Source organism: Chenopodium quinoa, unplaced genomic scaffold (genome assembly GCF_001683475.1).
Source record: "Chenopodium quinoa cultivar QQ74 unplaced genomic scaffold, ASM168347v1, whole genome shotgun sequence".
In the NCBI taxonomy this organism is placed as follows: Eukaryota; Viridiplantae; Streptophyta; class Magnoliopsida; order Caryophyllales; family Amaranthaceae; genus Chenopodium; species Chenopodium quinoa.
Genome location: NW_018744620.1, coordinates 297,216 through 318,368, shown reverse-complemented (window position 1 = coordinate 318,368; position 21,153 = coordinate 297,216). Strand labels below are relative to the sequence as shown.

Genomic DNA, 21,153 nt, shown 5'->3' with positions numbered 1-21,153 from the left:
ACTGATACCTTGCTATCTAGATAATTGGCTTTAAAACACATTCAATAGGTCCTTTATCGAATAATTGACTCATAGAAAAGTTGCTAGTACATGTCTTTATCTCTGCCAATGCATAAGGGGTGATTTCAAAGGAAACCATGGGCAGTAACCAACAAGCTAAGGGGGAAGGCATCAGATAACAACAACAACAACTAACCACACTATAACCTAAACAGCATAACACACATACTGTTTCAACAACAACAACCATGATTAATTCTATAATAAATACCAACTCTGTCTTGTTACTAATAGCCATTTCATAATACAACTACAACAACAATAACACATGAACAACAACAAAAGAACAACATCAAATTGGAGAAATCCTCCAATAGGAATTTCTCATACTCTTACTGGAACAACAACAATTAGGGAGAGCAATTAGGAAGAGCAAATAGGAACAACACCAAATTGGAACAACAACAATTAAGGAGAGCAAATTGGAACAACAGAACTTTCTCATTCTCTTAATAATATAAATTTTACGGAGAAAATTAGAATACAATAGGAATTTCATAATACATGAACCAACTACAACAAAAAAACAACAATTTCATAATTTCACAATTCGAACAGCAATTTCAAAATACAACAACAACAAAAGAACAACGGCAAAAACAATAACACCAACAATTATCCATCCCGCCAGTAACCTAGGTTACTGGTATACAAGCATGATTAATTTTTCCATCACCTAAACAGGATTCTAAAAATTTTTTTGCATAAAATGAACTGAGTTAGGGTTTCATAGAAACAGTTACCAACGACAAAATTAAGCCCGTTTAACGAGCTCAGAGGGGGGACTCCAAGTTCACATCATCATCATCACAAGTGATTTTGTAAGGAAGTGATGACCCAGACCCAAAACCAAACCCTAATTCCTCGTTTGCACCCAATTGTCTTCGCTGAAAAAAACAGCATTATGAAATACAAGTCTCATAAATTCAACAAAATCCCATAAATGGCACAAAAAAATAGTACTAATTACTAATTATTTTCTTGCCAATACACCACAAATCAATAAGAAAGTAATCACAATTCAAGAAATTACAAAATGAAAGCTTCCTATTATCACAAATCAAGATAATCAGCACTCAAATTCAACATTGCAACTAACTTCAATATACAAACCATCACTTACAGCAAAATCAACCCAAAATCTACCATTAATGCCGCATAAAAACATAACAAAACACTAAAAACACGACAAAATGGAGCAAACAAGTAGCAATTTGAACAAAGTTTCCACAAAATCTCGTCAATTAAATTAAACATAATTGTATGAATTCACAAACAATGAAGAAAATTAAGGATCTAGGGTTTGAATTGGAGAGGAAATAAACCTTAATCTGAGAAAGTAGACGAGTGGAGGTGTCGAAATCATTGCGAACAGAAGCAGCTTTAAAACGATCGAAGCTCTGGGAAATCTCAGTGAATTTGGGATCCATTGTTACTAAATTTGCAAATTTCTCTCCCCTCTTTTCTTTGGTTTAAATCTTCGGCAGCAGCAACAACTCCATCAACCATAGACAGCAGCTCCGAGTACTCGAGGAAGCTGGGCTATGGCGAGCGAAAACATTGACGGTGAAAAAGAAGATAACAATGAACTTCCTCATTTGCGCCCAATTCGTCAACGGAGGTGGTTTTGGAGTGGTTCCGTGGTGGAACCCTAACCCTAACACCACCGTGCGTGGTGTTTCACCCTCAGAAACAAAGCCCTCATATTTTTTGAGTAATTTTCCTCTTAGAATTTGGAAGTAATTATGGAGAATTGGGGAAAATATGAGAATGTGAGAAAATGGAGAAATGGGGAAAATGGAGAAAATGGGTAGTATAGAGTGAAAATTGGGGAATATGTTGTTCAAAAAATTTGGGCAAAAAAATAGAGGGAAGTACTCCGCGCGCTTTCAAATTTTTCATCATACAATACACTACCATGGCAATAGCTCCCTTTTTTTGTTAAAATAGCTAGGCTAATGCAACAGTTCTTTAGAGCCGTGGCAATAGCTCTACCTCTAAGAACATTAGTGTTAAATCCGTGGCAATAGCCTACTCTATTGCAACGGCAATTAAAATACCGTTGTATTAGCCTTTATTATGTCGTTGCATTTGGTCAAAAATGTAGTAGTGAAAGAGAGGTACCGATTTTGGTTGAGGGTATACAATACCAAATTGAGACCCGGTATGCCCCTCCAACCTCATGTGCTTAGAATGACTAGGCTCTTCAAGCATGTGGAGATTCTTGGAATCCCATTGGAGGATAATATGGCGGGTCATATCTTGCTTGCCTCACTCCATTCGGGCTATGATACACTTAGGATGCATATAGCTGCTAGGAAGGAGCCACACTCATTGAAAGAGGTGGTACAGTTGCTTCTCAAGGCCAACTCCTATGGAGCAACCAAAATGCCCTTGAGAGTAAAGAAGAAGGAGTTCAAGAACAAAGTGAAGATGCGATGCTTCTATTGTGGTGGGAAAGACCACTATAAGAGATAATGCAAGATCTTCAAAAAGGATGAGGAAAGGAGGAATTTTCCATCTACCTCAGGTATCTACCTCAGGGACCAAGTGAGAGGGCTTCACAAGTGGATGTGGAATTACGAGCGGACAATGAAGATGGTGCTTCCGTCATGCTTGTAGGAACATTATTTGTCTTTGGCTTGTAATAGAACTAATTCTCGTTTTATTATGTTTCGCTTACCATCAAACATATTTTGATCTATGGCGTTGAACGCCGAGTTGTTTTGATCATAAGACTATAACAATGGTTGTTTTGAATGTCTTGCTTATATGTTTTATGGGATTATACATTTTAAATGTCACTAGACAAACAAGTTTATAATGTTAATGATACCATCAAAAGAGCTAAGACCGTTGATTCGAATCAAACCTACTTGTGGCATTGTCGTCTTGGCCATATTAACATCAAACGCATCAAGAAACTTCTTCATGAAGGGATTCTTGATTCATTCGACTTAGAGTCGTTTGAAAACTGCGAAAGACGCTTACTAGGAAAGATGATAAAGTAGTCATTCTCCAAGTTAGGAGAAAGGGCTAGTGACTTATTGGGTCTCATACACACGGATGTATATGGACAATGAGCACAACCGCAAGAAATGGTTATCGCTATTTTATCACATTCACAACGACTTTAGTAGATATGGCTATGTCTACCTTATGTCGCACAAATCTGAATCTTTTGAGAAATTCAAAGAATTTCAGAGTGAAGTGGAAAATCAGCTTAGCAAGAAAATCAAAGCACTTCGATCGGATTGAGGTGGCGAGTATTTGAGCTACGAATTGGAGAAATCGAACTATGTTAGACATGGTTCGATCAATGATGGGTCTTAACGATCTTCCTATCTCTTTCTGGGGACACACACTTCTAACCGCGACACTTACACTGAACCGCGCTTCGTAAAAAGTTGTCGAAAAGACTCCATATGAATTATGGACGAAGAAACCTCCACGGTTGTCTTTTCTAAAGATTTGGGGTTGCGAAGAATATGTCAAAAGACTCATATCTGACAAGCTTGCACCAAAATCTGATAAGTGTTTCTTTGTGGGATATCCAAAAGAAACAAAGGGGTATTACTTCTACAACCAATCTGAGAACAAAATATTTATTTCTTGAGATGGTGTCTTTTCGGAAAAGGAGTATCTTTGCAAAATGACAAGTGGGAGGAAAATCGAACTTGCTGAAGTTCGAGAAGGTGAGCAACAAAGTCAAACTGACAAAACTGACAATCAAAGTGCTTTGGAAGCAACTGTTGAAAATGGTCAAAGTCAAAATGACAAAGCAAATATTCAACCTATTACCCTGCGTAGGTCGCAAAGGCCAAGATCTTAACCAGACAGATACCTCGGTGTTGTCTTAACCAAGAATCAAGACATCCTAGTTATGGATGAAGATGAGCCAGCGACATACAAACAAGCTATGACGAGCCCCGACTCTGCAAAATGGCAAGAAGCTATGACATCCGAGATGGACTTCATGTTTGAAAATCAAGTCTGGGACTTGGTTGATTTGCCCGAAGGTTACACACCTATCGCATGCAAATGGATTTTCAAGTTGAAAACCGACAAAGAGGAAATGTATATGTATACAAAGCTAGATTGGTAGCAAAAGGTTACAGGAAAATTCACAGTGTTGATTATGATGAAACCTTTTCGCCAGCCGCCATGCTTAAGTCCGTCCGGATTATCCTAGCAATTGCCGCATATTATGAGATATGGCAAATGGATGTCAAAACCGCCTTCCTTAATGGGATTTTGGAAGAAACTATGTACATGACACAGCTGGAAGGTTTTGTAGATCCAAACAATTTTGGAAAGGTATGCAAGCTTAAGAAGTCCATTTATGGACTAAAGCAGACAAGCAAAAGTTGGAATCTGCGATTCGATGAAGCCATTACTGAGTTTGGTTTTATCAAGAATCTAGATGAGTCTTGTGTTTACAAGAAGGGCAGTGGGAGTGACATCGCATTCCTTGTCTTATATGTTGATGACATATTGCTCATTAGAAACAACATTCCAATGTTGGAGTCAGTAAAGGCTTGGCTTGGAAAGTGTTTTTCAATGAAGGACTTGGGAGAGGCCCTGTACTTATTGGGCATCAAGATCTATAGGGATAGATCTAAAAGGATGATTGGATTGAGCCAAAGTACTTATATCGATAAGGTACTGGCACGATTCAATCTGGAGGAAGCTAAAAGAGGCCACTTACCCATGTCACATGACATAACTCTCAGCAAGAAACAGTGTCCGAAGACACCCTGATGAGCGAGAGAGGATGAGTCAGATTCCATATGATTCGCTTATTGGATAGATCATGTATTCCATGATATGTACTAGGCTGGATGTATCGTATGCCTTGAGTGCTACGAGCTGATACCAACAGACCCAGGAGAGGCGCATTGGACTGCGGCCAAGAATATCCTAAAGTACCTGAAAAGGAACATGGATATATTTCTTATCTATGGTGGGAGTAAGGATTTGGTTATTGAAAGTTATACCGACGTAAGTTTCCAGACTGACAGAGACGACTTCAAGTCGCAATCAGGATACGTGTTAGTTGGAAGAGCGCTAAGCAAAGCACGACTGCAGATTCTACATCTGAAGCCGAATACTTGGCAACTTCAGAAGCAGCTAAGGAGGCAGTTTGGATTCGTAAGTTCGTTGGTGGACTTGGTGTTGTCCCCTTAATAAAGGGACCGATAGACCTTTACTGTGATAATAGTGGGTCTATTGCTCAGGCCAGAAAGCCAATGGAGCATCAGAAACTCAATGATGTCATGAGGCGATTTCACATGATAAGGGAATGGAAGTCCGAGGGTGAAATCAGAATTTGCAAGATTGGAACGGACAACAATGTAGCCGATCCACTCAAAAAACCTTTGCCTCAAGTGAAACACAACAAGCACGTTGAGGCAATGGGAATCAGGCATATTGGAGGGCTTTGATTTCCTTATTTGTGTGTTTTAATTAAGTTGTGGAGATCTTAATGCAAAACACTATGTTAAACCAATCATTTATGGAGTAATTTAATTTTTTCTGTAAATTATTATTCCATTTCTATTTAATTGTGGTTTATAATTAAATAATGAATCCATTCGATTTGAGAATATTCAAAATAGGGTATCAAGGCAATGCCTTGGATAAAGAAACACCTATTAAGTGAACGTTGAATATCATATCGAAATTATCCCTAATCGAGGTCATTTGAAAGTTGGACGACTAATGACCACTGCACGTGAGATTAGTGTGTAGTATTATTTATAGCACCATTTCTTATGCCATAAGGAAAAGAATGTCATAAATCATTTGCACAGGTATTGGTTTGGAACTATACCGGATCGACCTATGATAATACTTTAAGAGATCTAAAATCGTCATAAGTATATTACTCATTATGGCTATCGAAACCTCTTTCCTCGACCATGAGTATTGAAAGTTCTCTTGTTTGAATACTAGTCCGCTTCGATGTTGTCAAACGTTTGTGGTACAAGGGGATTATAAAGGTAACACTTGGGCGGCTAGGGCCTCTTAGTAAGGGAAGCTGACAATGCAAGATTGGGAATGTCCCCCTATTAACAGTAGGGGAATATGTCTTTGTTGTTTACAAGGCCTCTCGAAGAGCAAGACTGTGAAAATGCATGGCCGAGCTCAGATGGATTTTAGAAATCATCTGCTTATTGACAGTCGAACTCGGAAATCGAGAAACACTTCTGGATGTAGTAAGGATGACGAAAAATCTTACCTTATTTCACGAAAAGACATTTAGTGACATAGGAAACAGGCTATACACATACAACATACTTGTCCGGAAGGACAAGTGGGAGATTGAAAGGAATGATGTCCTTCGAACAAGTGTATTATTCCGATAAAGGGTTCGGAATTAATTAGAAAGCTAATTATTCAGTGAGGTTAAGTGATCGGAATACCTAACTGGAGGCCGCTTCCGATCAGTAATATTAATGAATAATTAATATTACAGCTTAATCTTGACTGAACCCTTCGGGTCACACCCAATCGTGTAACCGAACCGAAGCGACGAATTAATCCGAAGGATTAAATGAGTCGATAGAGATTTTATGAACTAAGACGTCGGATTCCAAGCTTAGAGCGTCGAAAGTTGAGTCGAATTTATCAGTCGACAAGACGGAAAAATCACTCAAACAACATGTCAATGCGCGTGAAAATCCTAGCCTCGATGTGGCCTAGCCAATCGAGGGCTAGGTAGGCTAGCATGGCTAGCCGGGCTCCTTGCCGCAAGGCAAGGCTTGGCCGCAAGCCTAGCATGCATCGCATGTACTGGCTGTTGCGGGCAAGGCTCGCCAGTATGACGAGTATGCATACGGGGAGGTGCACCAGCAAGGCCAGCAGCTAGCTAGGCGTGCTTGGCCTCACTGGCAACAACAACAACAGCAGCACACAACGCAGCAGCCCACATTGCGTGCGAGGCTTGCTGGCTGGGATGTACGTATGTGCGGGCTGGCTGGCAGGGCCCGCCGAGCATCAGGCCGCCAACAAGGCGTGCCTTGGTGCCCAAGGCTGGGACTATCTGGCGCCACATGCTTGGTGCCGCCTACTTGCTTGGGGAGCAAGGGAAGGTGGTCCTTCCCTTTGTTGTCCCACCTACTCCCTTGCTCTCCTTACGTCACTTGTCGTTTGATAATTGTTTTGGTTTTTTAATTTAATTTGGAATTAAATTAAATCTTATTTTTGCTTTTTACCAAGTATCCCACATTGAAAGATGATGGGAATTCTTGGGGACATTTCCCTATAAATACCCGTAATTGGGTATTGGGAAATTCACTTGAGTTGGTGAACTTTAAGGGATCTCTAAAAGAGAGAAAACCTTTGCTCTTAAACTCTAAGTTGTTTTGGTCAGCCTCGACTAAGTTTCGAGGTATGGACCGGTTACGGTACTGTAGCGAGGGTGTGAGTCGTTGGAGGTTCTCGCACTTGCGGAACTTGAAGCTTTCAAGTCTAAACTTAACCTACAAGGGTGAACATTCTTTCTCTGTCATCTCTCTCTTCTCTTATGTTTATGTTTATTTGCATGCTTTTATTTATGTTGTAATTATTATGCATGCAATTTGGTTATCAGGTTTTGTTTCCGCGCGGTGTCGGACACTGTAAAACCTAATAGAGCAGAACGAAGGGAGTAAAAATAACTTAGGGGGCGTTTGGTAGGAAGGAGTTTGGATGGGAATGAGAATTTTTATCCCAATTTACAAAAACTCCCTAGTTTGATAGAAGGGAGTTTTGGTGGAAATGAGACTTTATGTCCCAAAAAATAATACCAGAAACTAGGAATTAAGGTTGGGAATTGATTTTAACCATAAAAGACAAATCTATTCTTAATGACAAGAAAGAAAATAAATTAATAGTAAGTCTATATCAGTAAATTTGTTATATATTCCCAATTTATTCTCATGACTAGCCAAACATGGGAATTACTCTAAATTTTCAATTCCATTCCTATTATTTAATCCCCAAATTCTCATTCTCACCCGACAACCGCCCGTTAATGTTAGTAGAAGCTGTCTAAATTTTGAACACTTTCTCACTCTCTTATCCGTAGACGTTTGCTCGTTGTCTCTCCTCTAAACTCAGACCTCACTACTCTTCTTCTTTCTACTGTCTCACCTCTAATGGCGACTTCGTCACTTTCTTCTGCAACTTCCTATCTCCACTCTTTTAGGCGTCGCAACTCCTCCAACATCTCTCTTCAAGGTTCGTTTTCTTCATCAATTACCTCTCCTTCAATTTTCTACTTCATCTTCAATTCATCATTCAACGATATACTGTACAATTTATGATTGTGAATATAAAAACCCTAATTCTGTAGAATTTCATGTCATTTCTAATTCTGGAAGCCATAGAAAATACGAATTGGAAAAAATTAATTTATGGGTTTGTGAATTTTGGCTATTAATGTAAGAATTAGATATCCTTATTTGAATTATGTGTTTTGGTCAATGAATGGGATGATTTTGTATAGGTGTTAGCAATGTAGAATGTAATTTCGCGCAAAACCAAGTTGCAAGAACCAATGTTTCAGTTTGGCGGTCTGCCGCTAACTATGTTGGAATGGATTGTGGTGTTAAGAAGTTTTCTGGGAAGGCTGTTGTTATGAAACAGTTGCCAAACCAGTATGTTTGTTGCTTCGACGTTGAATCCTTTCAATTTTTGTTGAAATTTGGGTTAAGAAACTAGTGAGGGTATTGCTACAAAAATTTGATGTACTCTGGTGGTTTTACTTCAGAGCAGGAACTTTTAGGTGTGCAACTATGGAGGAAATCGAAGCTGAAAAGTCGTTGATAGAGACGGATACTGTAAGTTTGCTTCCGAAATTTGAGTTTTTAATGTTACTTGGACTTAGGAATCACTGTTTGCATTTGTTGCATTATTGTGTATGCTTGTCTAGGTGTGGAAATTGATTGTTTGTGAATGTTTTCTTTTTAAGAAACAAAGGATGGAGAAGACTATTGATACAATACGCTCAAATTTCAATTCTGTAAGGACAAATCGAGCAAATCCATCAATGCTGGATCGGATTGAAGTATGTTTCCTTGATCTCCCTGCAATATCATATGTTCTGTTAATTCCTGTAGTTCATTTGTAGTAATCGTTGTTGTGGTATAAATGTCTACTCTTAATAACTTATCTATATAACTGGGCTCAATGCCTAATATAAGTTTCCTCTGTGATTTTGCAATTTATTTCTGATTTTAGTTTCTTGCTATTTGAACTTGCCTTTACCTTAGTTGACCAATATGCCTGAACAGGTTGAGTATTACGGAACTCCAGTCAGCTTAAAAAGCATTGCTCAAATAAGTACTCCAGATGCTAGTTCTCTTTTGATAACACCTTATGACAAATCAAGGTATGATTTCTGAAAGTCAAATTCTATTGGTAGTTTGGGTTTACTTTTATCTATTGTAATTATATAGGGGACTTTTACATCGCTAGTGGGTATAGGGGGAAGTTAGCTTGCTGCATAAATAAAAAATAATTGTTACTTTATACTATTCCAACTTGGGCATTATGGAATCACACTCATGTCCTAACAATGATAAGGGTGTTGAATACATTGTACATCACTTGAAAAGTTGAACTTACCATTGGGCACTTCATGGCACTATAATCCACCAGGAAGTTGAGAGAGAGGGCAAAGAAGAGAAGCTTAGAAGAGTGAAATTAACCAACGTGGACTAGATTTGCTATTTTGAGAGCTTTGATTAGGATTAGACTATTAGAGTGTTATATTTATGCTTGGTTCTAAAAGGATTTAGAGAAATGAATTGGCATTAGCTATAGTAACATAACTTAAATTAGGAACTTTTAAGTTTTAACTTTCTTCAAATTGTTTTGGAGAATGTATATAGTTATCAATTCATGATGTTGATGACAATATATTCGTTCTTGAGCCTGTGAGAATTTTTTGGATGGTGAAATTATATTTTCACTTCTTGATTATGTACCCTAAAATCACTTGTCTTGATTCTATTCTGCACGTTCTAGCTTTGATAAAAAAGATATCCTTTTTTCAAGATTGTGGTTTTTCAATGAGTCTATTAGTGAGGACAAGAGCCTTATAGTACGTATTGAAAGAAAGACCTGAAAGTAGTTTCTCTTCAAAAAATATTAATGAATCATCAAATTCTGATGTTCAATGCAATTTTTTACTCTTCTCATTGTTACATTTTTCAATATATGTAATGCTCGATCTGTATAATAAACTGAATCTACAAAAGTTTTCTTACTTATACTTAATTTATGTACATGGTCAATAGATCTCACTCTGATGTTTGTTTCTCCAGCTTGAAGTCAATAGAGAAGGCATTAGTTAGCTCTCAACTTGGTATAACTCCTAGTAATGACGGTGAAGTAATCCGGCTATCCCTGCCTCCTTTAACTACAGATAGAAGGAAGGTAATCTTCAATGATCTTATGTTCTTATACCATTGAGAAGTCATTTGTTTGGTTATATAAGGCTCAAAGTCGTTAGAGAAATCAGAAAACCGTGCAGACTTGCTCTGACAAGATTTGGCAATTGCGTGCATAATGATCCTTTGATATACTTTTCTTGTCCAATCCTTATATTCTATGTGGACTTTGGCATGCTATAAAGCCTATAGTAACTTTTATATTAACCTCTGAAAACTCTTAGTTTCATATTACAGAAGGACTAATATCCACTTGTATAAAGTATAATTGTTGATGTAAAATAAGGGCGGAAAAAGACCATGAAAGCTCTTTCCCATTCCACAATGTGTATAATATCTAATCTAATTGTAACTCATAAGTTTTTCCATTTGAGTTGACTTTTGAATTTTTAGTACTTCATGTCAGGATATATATTAGACTTTCCCACCATTGTGAAGATGTGTGCCCTAAGTGTCATGTTCAGTCACATGACTATATTGACCCATAATTCGTTAATTCCAATTGGTGAAGAGTAAAGCCAAAAGTTGGTTTTTGAGAAATATGCCAAACATAAGACAAAATATGCATATGATCATAAACCTTGATTAAGCATTTCATTGTCTAGCCTGTTGGATATTTATACTTATTCTGATCTTCAAGCATTTTTTTAATCTTTGGTTTTTTTTTTTTTTTTTTTTTTTTTTTTTTTTTTTTTTTTTTTTTTGGGTGGGGGGCATAATTTATTTTTGAGTTTTTGGGTGGGGGGCATAATTTATTTTTGAGAGATTCTCTGTCATCCGACTAAACTTTGTGTTTGGTAACATTTTTACTCTGATAAGCTGTCTACTTCGTTGTAAAATGACCTTGCCAAATGGTTATGTGCCTTGAGACTTTGGATACAAATAGATATTATAAGTAACAAAATGCGGTATGATGTTTCACTATTCATATCTGGCCTTCCCGAACAAAGCTGAGAATGTATTGTATATCGCAATTTATATATGTCATTCCACTTCAAGTCCTTTTCTGGTATCAATCAATGGTTCAGTAACTAACTTTTTCCCCAATAATTGTGATGTTAATGCTTTATGCTTAGTAAAACCTTAACTTTTATCCAATCATTACAGTATAAACAGTGACCAGATGTAGATCAATTTCAGTAGATAAAAACTTAGTGAATTTTCTTCTTAGAAGCTGGCTTTATATCTACACTGCTCATTTCATAGTAGTTTCTTGGAAAAGTTTATTCCTCACTCTATTAAATTCTTTGCATCTCTGTTGCTGCAGGAGCTTTCGAAAGTTGTTTCTAAACTCGCAGAAGAAGGAAAGGTTTGTTTTCATCTAGTAAATTTTTTTTTTATAACTTTCTTTTTTGTATTAACTTTTTTTTAAAAAGCCAAAGCTCGTTAAATAGTACTTACAGCTCATTATTAGATGACCAGTCAGTCAGTAGTTTAAATCTGAAACTTTGGCTCTGGTCTACTACATTTTCTAGGGAAATGCTTTGTTTGTTTCCCTTGTAAGACCTTGCATACTTGTGCTGATGGGCTGACCATGTTTGCATAAACCAGCTAATCAGCAATTGAGCATCTGATGGTTTAATGTAGGGCCTTACGTTGATCAAAAGAAGTCATTTGTATTGCATTTATTCTTTAAAAGAAGAATTTAATAGTTTTGACATCTGTAGGATTCTGATGCATTGTCAGTTAGAAAGGAATTGTTGCTTAAATATCTAGATGCTTCTCCCATTCATGTGAGCATGCATCTCATGGGTTTTATTGAGATTGAGAGGTTGGTGAGGATTCAGCAATTCCCACAATTTTAAAATATTCCCACAAAAGTATTGTTAAAGGTCACCCCATAACTGTAAAAACACACTTGGTAAATGGTTTAATGAAACACGGTTTAATGAAACATAAGTTTCACGGTTCATGGACAATATTCATTATATAGCATGGGATTCCAGCAAATTAGGTGTAAAGCTTACTTGCATAAGCTTTTGCCCCCCTCCCACCCAATATATATATATATATAATAGAAAAGATGCTAATAATTTTGTAGAATTGATTCTGCATTGATGCATAAGTATAACTGAGGGGGGAGCTAGGGCCTTCCTCACTTGGACGCCACTCGTAGGCGACATCCGAGGGAGGGCCATGGGGCTCCCAACCACCGGTGTAACCCGATGGGAACCCACGGTTCCGGTAAAGATGTTGTTGCCAATCTGGAAGTGGGTCAAAGGGAAGGGGCGTGACTAGTGGCTCCGAGGTGTACATGGGGTAATTGGGATCCCCATGAAAATACAACCCCCTACGCCCCGGTAGTCATATGGGGAAAGTCACGGCGAGGGCTACCTTGAGTCCTTGAGAAGATGCCCTTACCAATAAGGGTAGGTCAGTTCGCGCGGAGTCTCATCACGACGCGATTCCTCCCAACTAGGAACCGGGCCATGTTGAGGCGGTCAATAGGGATAGTTCACGGGGGGTGCAAAGTGCCCTTGATTTATATGCATGGTTCGAAAATGCGGTTTCGGGCATGGTTTCGGTCGCGATCGCGATAACGGTAACGTGTCGCGGTAACGGAATTGATGCGGTTATCGCGGATATAGGGATCAAATTTTAGTTTTATAATTTTGTATGTTTTATCAATATTACAACTCATAAATATTAAAAAATTAAATTTTTATCATTTTCTAATAACTAAAATTGGAATTATTTTAATTATTTTCAATTATTAATTCAATTCCTCTAAAATGAATTGTCTTCTACGGTAAGCATTGGGTAACACATAAATAGAAAGTAAAAAGAAAACAACTTGTTAAGTTACTGGAGTAGTCAAAAGCAAAAAGTAATGGTAGATGACACTTGTCCAATACCCACTTCCTAACCTTCACCTATGTGACAGCTCACTTCACACCCCACTCAAATATCAGAGCACCCCTCTCTCTCTCTCCTCTTCTTGCTTTTCCCTCTCCTCTTTCTCTTTCCTTTTCTCTCCGAAGAAACAATCGCAAATTTATGCGATTTCTCGGATGATTCATAAATATTTCGGTGTACTGGTCAATTCGGTCCAAAAATGCGGTGTATTATAATAACCCGCATCAAATCGCTAAATCTCGGTTCGGTAAAATTGAAAACCGCTACAAATCGCTAATTCTCGGTTCGGTAAAATTGAAAACCGCTACAACTCGCCCGATACGTAATGATACAACCGCATTTTTGAACCTTGTTTATATGCCAATCGTACATGTTGGCATTGTAAATCCTGTGACCGTCGACGGACTCTGCCAATCGACCAACTTGCAAGCTCAAATTTTGAAAAACATTTTCAAAATCAAGGGCAGAGGAAGAAACTATTCCTCCTTTACTAGAGGAGGGATCGGGCATGTGATGAAAGTACTCCTCTTGAGTTTGTTATTGATGTTGATGTTGTTATTGTTGACTCACTCCCTATGGGATAAGTGCAAATCATTGATATTTGCGCGAGGAATCTTCCAAGGGTTAACATTTCCCGGCGGGTTAGAGATGAAAGGATTTGGGATCTCACACCAAGATATCTCTCAAACCACCCAAACCCGCCCATCTAGGCTACCTCGAAGAATCACCTATTTGAACATTCTAGTTTGCTTAAGAGCATGCAAGTTCAAGAAAGGGAGGTGCATCATAGAGCTTGGCCAACTCTTCTCCAAAACTGAGCTTATATGCTATCCAAGTAATCATACCATCGCACTGAATGTCGCTGATATTTGAACTTCCCAATTTGGTCTCATGGAAGCAGTCGACGAGAATGGCCCCAAAGTTGAGTTTATGATCATAATAGATGAACCCATCGGTAGCTAACCACAGCAAAGTCAATTCCTCTTGGTTCACCTTCCCAAGCTCTTAACAAGAGAATAAAATAGCGAAGGGCCGGATGGATAATCTCCGACGCCTTAGCGGACCGGGAATGAAACCTCGTGTTCCCTTGTGTGATCCTCTCCTACCACTTCTACTCAACATAACCATCCCAATTACGATCATTCACCCTATGAACCGGGCTCTACGGATCCCACCCGAACATTTAACTTCGTCAAGGTTAACTTCCTCTGCTTGTTGAAGATCCGAAAATTGAGCTCAAGCTCCTTTACACCAATCCTCTCGGTTGTGTGGAGTTGAAAGGATAGGGAAGAAAGAGATTACTAATCAAAAGCTTGACTTCATTACTTGAAGGAGAACTGTGATGGATCACCCTATAACCCGACCCATACCCATACAAGTTTATACCCGGAGGTTCAAAGGAAGAAAGCCAAGAGTCATTGGTCAGAAAGTCAGCAACAAAGACCAAGGCCAAGAAGTCAGCAACAACAACAAAGAACAAGAAGACAAAACTAATTAAGAAGCAACTAAGGAAAACAAGCAACAAGCTCCTATTATGTCTAAATATGGTTTTGCCATTTTAGCTAATTCTCACATGTATCATTTAAGCTTAATTCTATAAGTATTGTAGTAGAACTTTGTGGTAGTGATCCAGAAATTGAGTGAATTGTAATTGAGAGTTGTAGCCTCAAGCTACATTGTGAGATTAATGGCCTCAAGCTACATTGTGAGATTAATGGCCTCAAGCCATTGCTATCCTTCTTCCTTTAATCAATGAAATCAAACACTCAAGCTTCCTTCTAGTAATCGTATAATTGCTTGCAATAGTAGTAGTCTATTACAAGAACCAAGTGCAACAATGGAGAATTTAATGATTACACTACTTTCTCTCTTTAGAATACTAAGCTAAACTTTCTAATTAGGGCTAAAATTCTGGATAAAAGGTCTAATTACATCATTAAGGGTATTTATACCCTTTTCTCATCCCCCAAAGAAGCCAAAAATAAGGCAAAAACCGCACGGAAATACCTAAGGGAAGCGGTCACTCAATCGGGAGGATTGGTATAAAGGAGCTTGAGCTCCATTTTCGTATCTTCAACACGCAAAAGAAGTTAACTTTGATGGAGTTGAACACAATATTTGTGTGGGATCCGAAGAGCTCAGTTCATAAGGTGAAATTGGTCATTCGGGTCGGGTTTGGGTCGGGTCACTTTCGGGTCAGCTAACATTTGGGTCAGGTATGGGTCGGGTCGGGTTGATTCGGGTCTCGGGTTAACTTCGGGTCAGGTATTGGGTCAAGTTCGGGTCGGATGAATTTCGGGTCAGGTATGTTCGGGTCGGGTCAATTTCGGGTCATATTTGGGTTAGGTCAAAATCTGGTCAGGTCATGTTCGGGTTGTTTCATTTGTGAATCAAGCTTAAATGAATAATTTTATATGGAGTATATATTTTGTTATTGTTATAATAAAAACTATCAATTCAGTTTATGAGCTTAGCTACGGTTGAAGATGAACAATTTGAGTTACTTTTGGTACAAAACATTTTTAGTTAAGTTATAATGTAATTTTAGTTTGGGACATTTCGGGTATCGGGTCTATTCGGATCAAACACTTCGGGTCAATTTCGGGCCGGGTCTATTCGGATCAGTTCGGGCATCGGGTCAGGATCGGGTCAACTCCATTTTCGGGACGGGTATGGGTTGGGTCAGGTCAATTTCGGGTTTCGGGTCATTTTCGGGTCAATATTTTTGGGTCAATTTCGGTCATGGGTCGGGTCATTCGGGTCGGGTCATCGGATTTGGGTCAGGATTGCCAGGTCTAGGGTGAATGATCGTAATTGGAATGATCATGTTGAGTAGGAGTAGAGGGAGAGGATCACACAAGGGAACATAAGGTTTTGTTCCGGTCCGCTAAGGCTTCAGAAATTATCCATCCGGCCGTTCGCTACTTCCATCGGATGATGGTGTATACTTTGTTCTCTCGTCAAAGAGCTTGGGAAGATGAACTAAGAGGAATTGACTTTGCTATGGTTAGCTACCGATGGGTTCATCTATTATGATAAAAAAGTCAACTTTGGGGCCATTCTCACCGACCGTTTCCGTGAGACCAAATTGGGAAGTTTTTTGAACGGCGACATTCAGTGCGGGGGTATGATTACATGGATAGCATATAAACTCGGTTTTGGAGAAGAGTTGGCCAAGCTCAGTTGATGACCTCCTTTTCTTGAACTTGTATGCTCTTAAGCAAGCTAGGATGTTTAGAGAGGTGATTCTTCGGGGTAGCCTAGATGGGTGGATTTGGATGGTTCGAAAGATATCTTGGTGTTAGATTCCCATCCGTTCATCTTTAACCCGCTGGCATGTTAACCCTTGAAAGATTCCTCGCGCCAATATCGATGATTTATACTTTTCCCATAAGGAGCGAGTCCCACCCCCTCCTTGACGACAACAACAACAACAAACTCCAGAGGAGTGCTTTCATCACATGCCCGATCCCTCCTCTAGTGGAGGAGGTATGGTTTCTTCCTCTACCCTTGATTTTGAAAATGCTTTTCAAAATTTGAGCTTGCAAGTTGGTCGGTTGGCGAAGTCCGCCAATGGTCATGGGATTTACAATGGCAACATGTAAATCAAGGGCACTTTGCGCCCCTTGTGGACTATCCCTATTGACCGTCTCAACATGGCCCGGTTCCTAGTTGGGAGGAACCGCGTCGTGATGAGACTCCATGCAAACCGACCTACATTTTTTGGCAAAGGCCATCAGGTGGCTCTTGCCGTGACTTTCCCCCATATGACTTCCGGCCCGGGGCGATTGTGATTTTCGTGGGGATCCTAATTACCCCATGTACACCTCGGAGCCACTAGTCATGCCCCCTCCCTTTGACCCTCTTCCGGATTGGCAACAAGACCTTTACCGGAACCGCGGGTTCCCACCGGTGGTTTGGGAGCCCCATGGCCCTCCCTCGGACGTCGCCTACGTGTGGCGTCCAAGTGAGGAAGGCCCTAGCTCCCCTAGGGATGACTAGGGCCTTTGGCTCACTTTTGCCCTTCCCCCCCTCCCTTTATTGTCCTTGTTTCACCGAGGACGGTGCCTTTAAATTGGCTTTACAAATTATACATCTTGAATTCTTGCTTACTAGTTGATGTGCATAAATCCCTTATGGCGTCTAAGCATAGAATTTATGTTCATTGTTGCTGCTGTTCTAAGGAAAATGAGTTGGTCATGCTTGTGAACTTTCCTACATCAATCAATCATTCAAAGCGTTAATCCCATAAGTGAGAAAAACAGCCAAATTTCAGCTGACCTTCCTATTAGCATAGCATAATTTAAAATCAGAGCTCAATCCAACATTGTAGGAAATAACTCTACATCTTGAGATCTGCAGCTTGGTATATCACTTTTTTATGCAGCACTCTGGGAAATGTTGTAGTTTGATTATTTTTCTGCAAACTCACAAGTGCTTGTTCTCTTGCAAATTTTGTTCTCACAGGTTGCAGTTAGGAACATAAGAAGAGATGCTCTGAAGGCTTATGAAAAACTTGAGAAGGTGTTGATCTTTTAATCAGTAATTCTGTAATGTTAACTTTATGTGAATGTTCTCTGAAATTTCTTTGTCGCTGTCTTTGTCTTTACAGGAGAAAAAACTTTCTGAGGACAACGTGAAAGACCTATCTGCTGATCTACAGGTAATACCAGGCTTCACACCTTTACAATTGATGCATTTAACTATGTGGTGTTTGCGATGTGTTTGGGGGTGTGGGGGCGGAAGGTTGTCTGATTGATCTTACACGTCAATACGTCATTCATGTGACTTAGGGGCAAGAAGCTGACAGGTTTTTTATATGGATAAGAACTTTAAGACGACCTTTCAGATGCTGAGGCAATTATGACCTTAATTCAACACCCTTTAGAAAGCCAATGGATAATGTAGTCATGTAGCTGATCTGTCTGGGGAGATGAGGTTTGGTTTGTAGTTGGTTGCTATATTTTAGATATGAAGATATATGAAGTTCTGAATAAATGGTCAACCCAAGAAAGAAAATATCTCTATGAGGTGGTAGGATTTCTTCTCTGTCATGTACATATATGATATATATATAGAGTATATACATGTAAACCCCGTCAAAAAAAATAATAATAAATAAATAAATAAAGTATATACATGTAAATGTAAATGCATTGTGAAAGTTTTGGGCTTGGCTATATCCCGTCTTACAGCTTTGATGCATTGGATGAAATGGAGCTAACGAGTGACGATATATGTGCAAATATTCAATACCTGCCAAGCGCCGCAGTATATTGTGGCAAAACAAGACTCAATGTTACTCAAATAAAATCAGACTCTAGGCTGTTTAAAAAACAGAATACTCAATTAGTTAGTTTCTTTTTTTCCCAAAAAGTGGACAAGTTATGGGCAGTTCAAAAAATATGCTACCTTTATAAAGTTTATAATACCCTTTTTTGATATTTTTGGAGAGGACTTAGCCACTGGATATATATTGTTTTATTACAGAAGCTGACTGATGAGTACATGAAGAAGGTTGAATCTATCTACAAGCAGAAAGAACAGGTACTGAGTTAAATCTTTCTTGATTGTGATTTATTGCAGTCAGAAACAGGTCTGATTAATTTTTACTCTTTTTCATATGCATGTGATGCTCTGTTGTGAGTAGTGACCCTAACCACACAGGAGTTTTTTTACTCTTTTTTTGGTTGAAAACTACCATCTTAAGTGGACTAGCTTTTGTTTGGTGGAATTATGAGGAAATTAACCTTTTAAATGTGATTTAAGCTGTTCTTGATTAACTGAGATTGTCGATTTCAGTCCTCATGTTCTTGAGTTTGAATTAGCTTCCCAATTTCATTGGTTACATATACATGAGATTTAAACAATAGCTATTTCTGTAATACTACGTATTGTCCTTTCATATGATAATTTTGATTCATTTTTCCTTTTCAGGAGTTGATGAAAGTCTAAGTGACCAAGAGCTGAAATAGATGTAGATTTGCAAACGTTGAAACTGTGGCTCCAACGTCGTTAATGGTAAAACATGATGCCAGAGCTTTCCTTTGCGGTTTCTCTTGTGAATAACACTTAAATTTCTCGAAAAATAGGTTTTGATTTATCAAACCTTGATAGAAGTGGACTAAGCATGAAGTAACTTTGATTATCGTGTAAGATGATAACCACTTTTAATAGATCCAGCGGAGGATTTTTTTTTGTTGGAAGATTCAGTGGAAGATGATAACCACTTTTAATGCAATACATACATGATAAAGCTTGTAGATGTGGCTCTTTTTGTGTAATGGCTGCCGTATACTGTATAGTTCAGTTGCCTGGAAATGCTGGTATAGCAAATTAACAATATTGGTAGATTGCTCATCACTTGGCACTTATTTCGGTCAGGTCAAAAGTTGATTTTTATATAATTTGTAACTACTTACGGCGACTTAAGGACAAGGCTTTAGTCAATATGAAAATTTAGTTTTTTTGGTCAGTCAGTATTAGAATGTAACAGTGGGGATCCCAAAATTTCTAGTGCTATCTCAGCCCAAGTTTTGAAACCTGCTAGTGCTAGGTGCCATGTTACGCAACGTGCACTTGTTGACGGTGCTTTTATGGAAGATGGTCAAGTCTCCCTCTCTGCGTTGTCTGAAAGTTCAAATCTCGTTATGCTGAAAATATTGATGTTTAAAAGTCTTAGATAGCAAATATAGATGTTACAGATATAGAGGGTAAAGTGAAATAGCAGCACAACAGGGCAAGGTGGAGAGGATTATATGGGAACTTTGTCATCCATTCATGTACGCATGAGTACCTTGCTATTGAACGCCTTGAATGCTATATTTTCCGAATAATATCTTAAACAATGGAAGTTTCGGACGTTTCCCCAAAATAAGCCTAAAACAAAAACTATTTTGCAAAATGGTTGCGTGGCAAAAGTATTTACCAAACTAAGCTTCTAGGGTAAAACGCTGTCTCGGACAACGTTTTATCCCTTGGATTTAAAAAAAAAAAAAAAAAAATCAATTTGTAAAACGCTGTCTCGTTTGACTTTTTTTTTTTTTTTTTTTTAATTTTAAAAATTCTTATTTTCTGTTTATTTTGTGTGAAAAATCAAATGCACATAAGACGCTGTCTGGGACAGTGTTTTATGTACAAAATATTTGTTGCACATAAAACGCTATCTGAGGCAGCGTCTTATGTGCAAATCTTTAGCTGTACATAAACCGCTGTATGAGACAGCGTTTTATGTACAATTTTTTTTTGTACATAAACCGCTGTCTGAGACAGCGATTTTCTGCTGGACTGCAACACCAGCAGCCAACAACCTTTCTTCTGTTTAATCTGCCCCATTTCTGCCTCCAACACACCACCCCCAGCCTTCAATAAGCCACCACCCTCAACCACCACCCCCACCACCAACCCCTACCGTCGACCACCACCTCCCACCACTTTCAACCACCCTTATGCACTTCAAAACACTCCAACCACCCCCAACAACACTACAACCAGCTCCACCACCAGCCCCAACCTTACCACCACCACCAACAGCCACCAACATCACTATAACCACCATGAACCACCACATTAACCACCACGGGTCATCGCTTCTACCCCGTTTCTCATTATGGAGCCCAAATGTCTTGTGTTTGATATATATCAGCCTAGAAGGATCTATTCTGACGGACATAAGTCCGATTTGGACAAATAAGGAAAGTAAACTTCAGACAACACACAGATTCATTCAAAAAACATTTTGTATATTAATAATATAAGTGTTATATTCTAGAAAAGCCGAGTACAACAAATAAATCAG

The 21,153-nt window shown here is 38.7% G+C and overlaps 1 protein-coding gene across 1 annotated transcript; it reads left to right on the top strand.

Moving 5' to 3' along the window:
* The first annotated feature begins 8,053 nt into the window (after nucleotides 1–8,053).
* Nucleotides 8,054–19,715, top strand: LOC110700127 (ribosome-recycling factor, chloroplastic). The gene is made up of 11 exons (XM_021877616.1): nucleotides 8,054–8,283; nucleotides 8,552–8,702; nucleotides 8,816–8,885; nucleotides 9,017–9,112; nucleotides 9,339–9,436; nucleotides 10,374–10,485; nucleotides 11,767–11,808; nucleotides 17,823–17,879; nucleotides 17,968–18,018; nucleotides 18,846–18,902; nucleotides 19,293–19,715. Exons 1-11 carry the CDS (start codon nucleotides 8,202–8,204, stop codon nucleotides 19,308–19,310), a joined length of 834 nt encoding a protein of 277 aa, XP_021733308.1. The 5' UTR covers nucleotides 8,054–8,201; the 3' UTR covers nucleotides 19,311–19,715.
* Nucleotides 19,716–21,153: the final 1,438 nt, after the last annotated feature.

Excerpts from the sequence above, each read along its gene's own strand:
- LOC110700127 (XM_021877616.1), top strand. The coding sequence starts at position 8,202 with ATGGCGACTTCGTCACTTTCTTCTGCAACTTCCTATCTCCACTCTTTT. Across the intron at positions 8,703-8,815 it reads ATGAAACAGTTGCCAAACCA|AGCAGGAACTTTTAGGTGTG; the intron begins GTATGTTTGTTG and ends GTTTTACTTCAG. Across the intron at positions 11,809-17,822 it reads AACTCGCAGAAGAAGGAAAG|GTTGCAGTTAGGAACATAAG; the intron begins GTTTGTTTTCAT and ends TTGTTCTCACAG.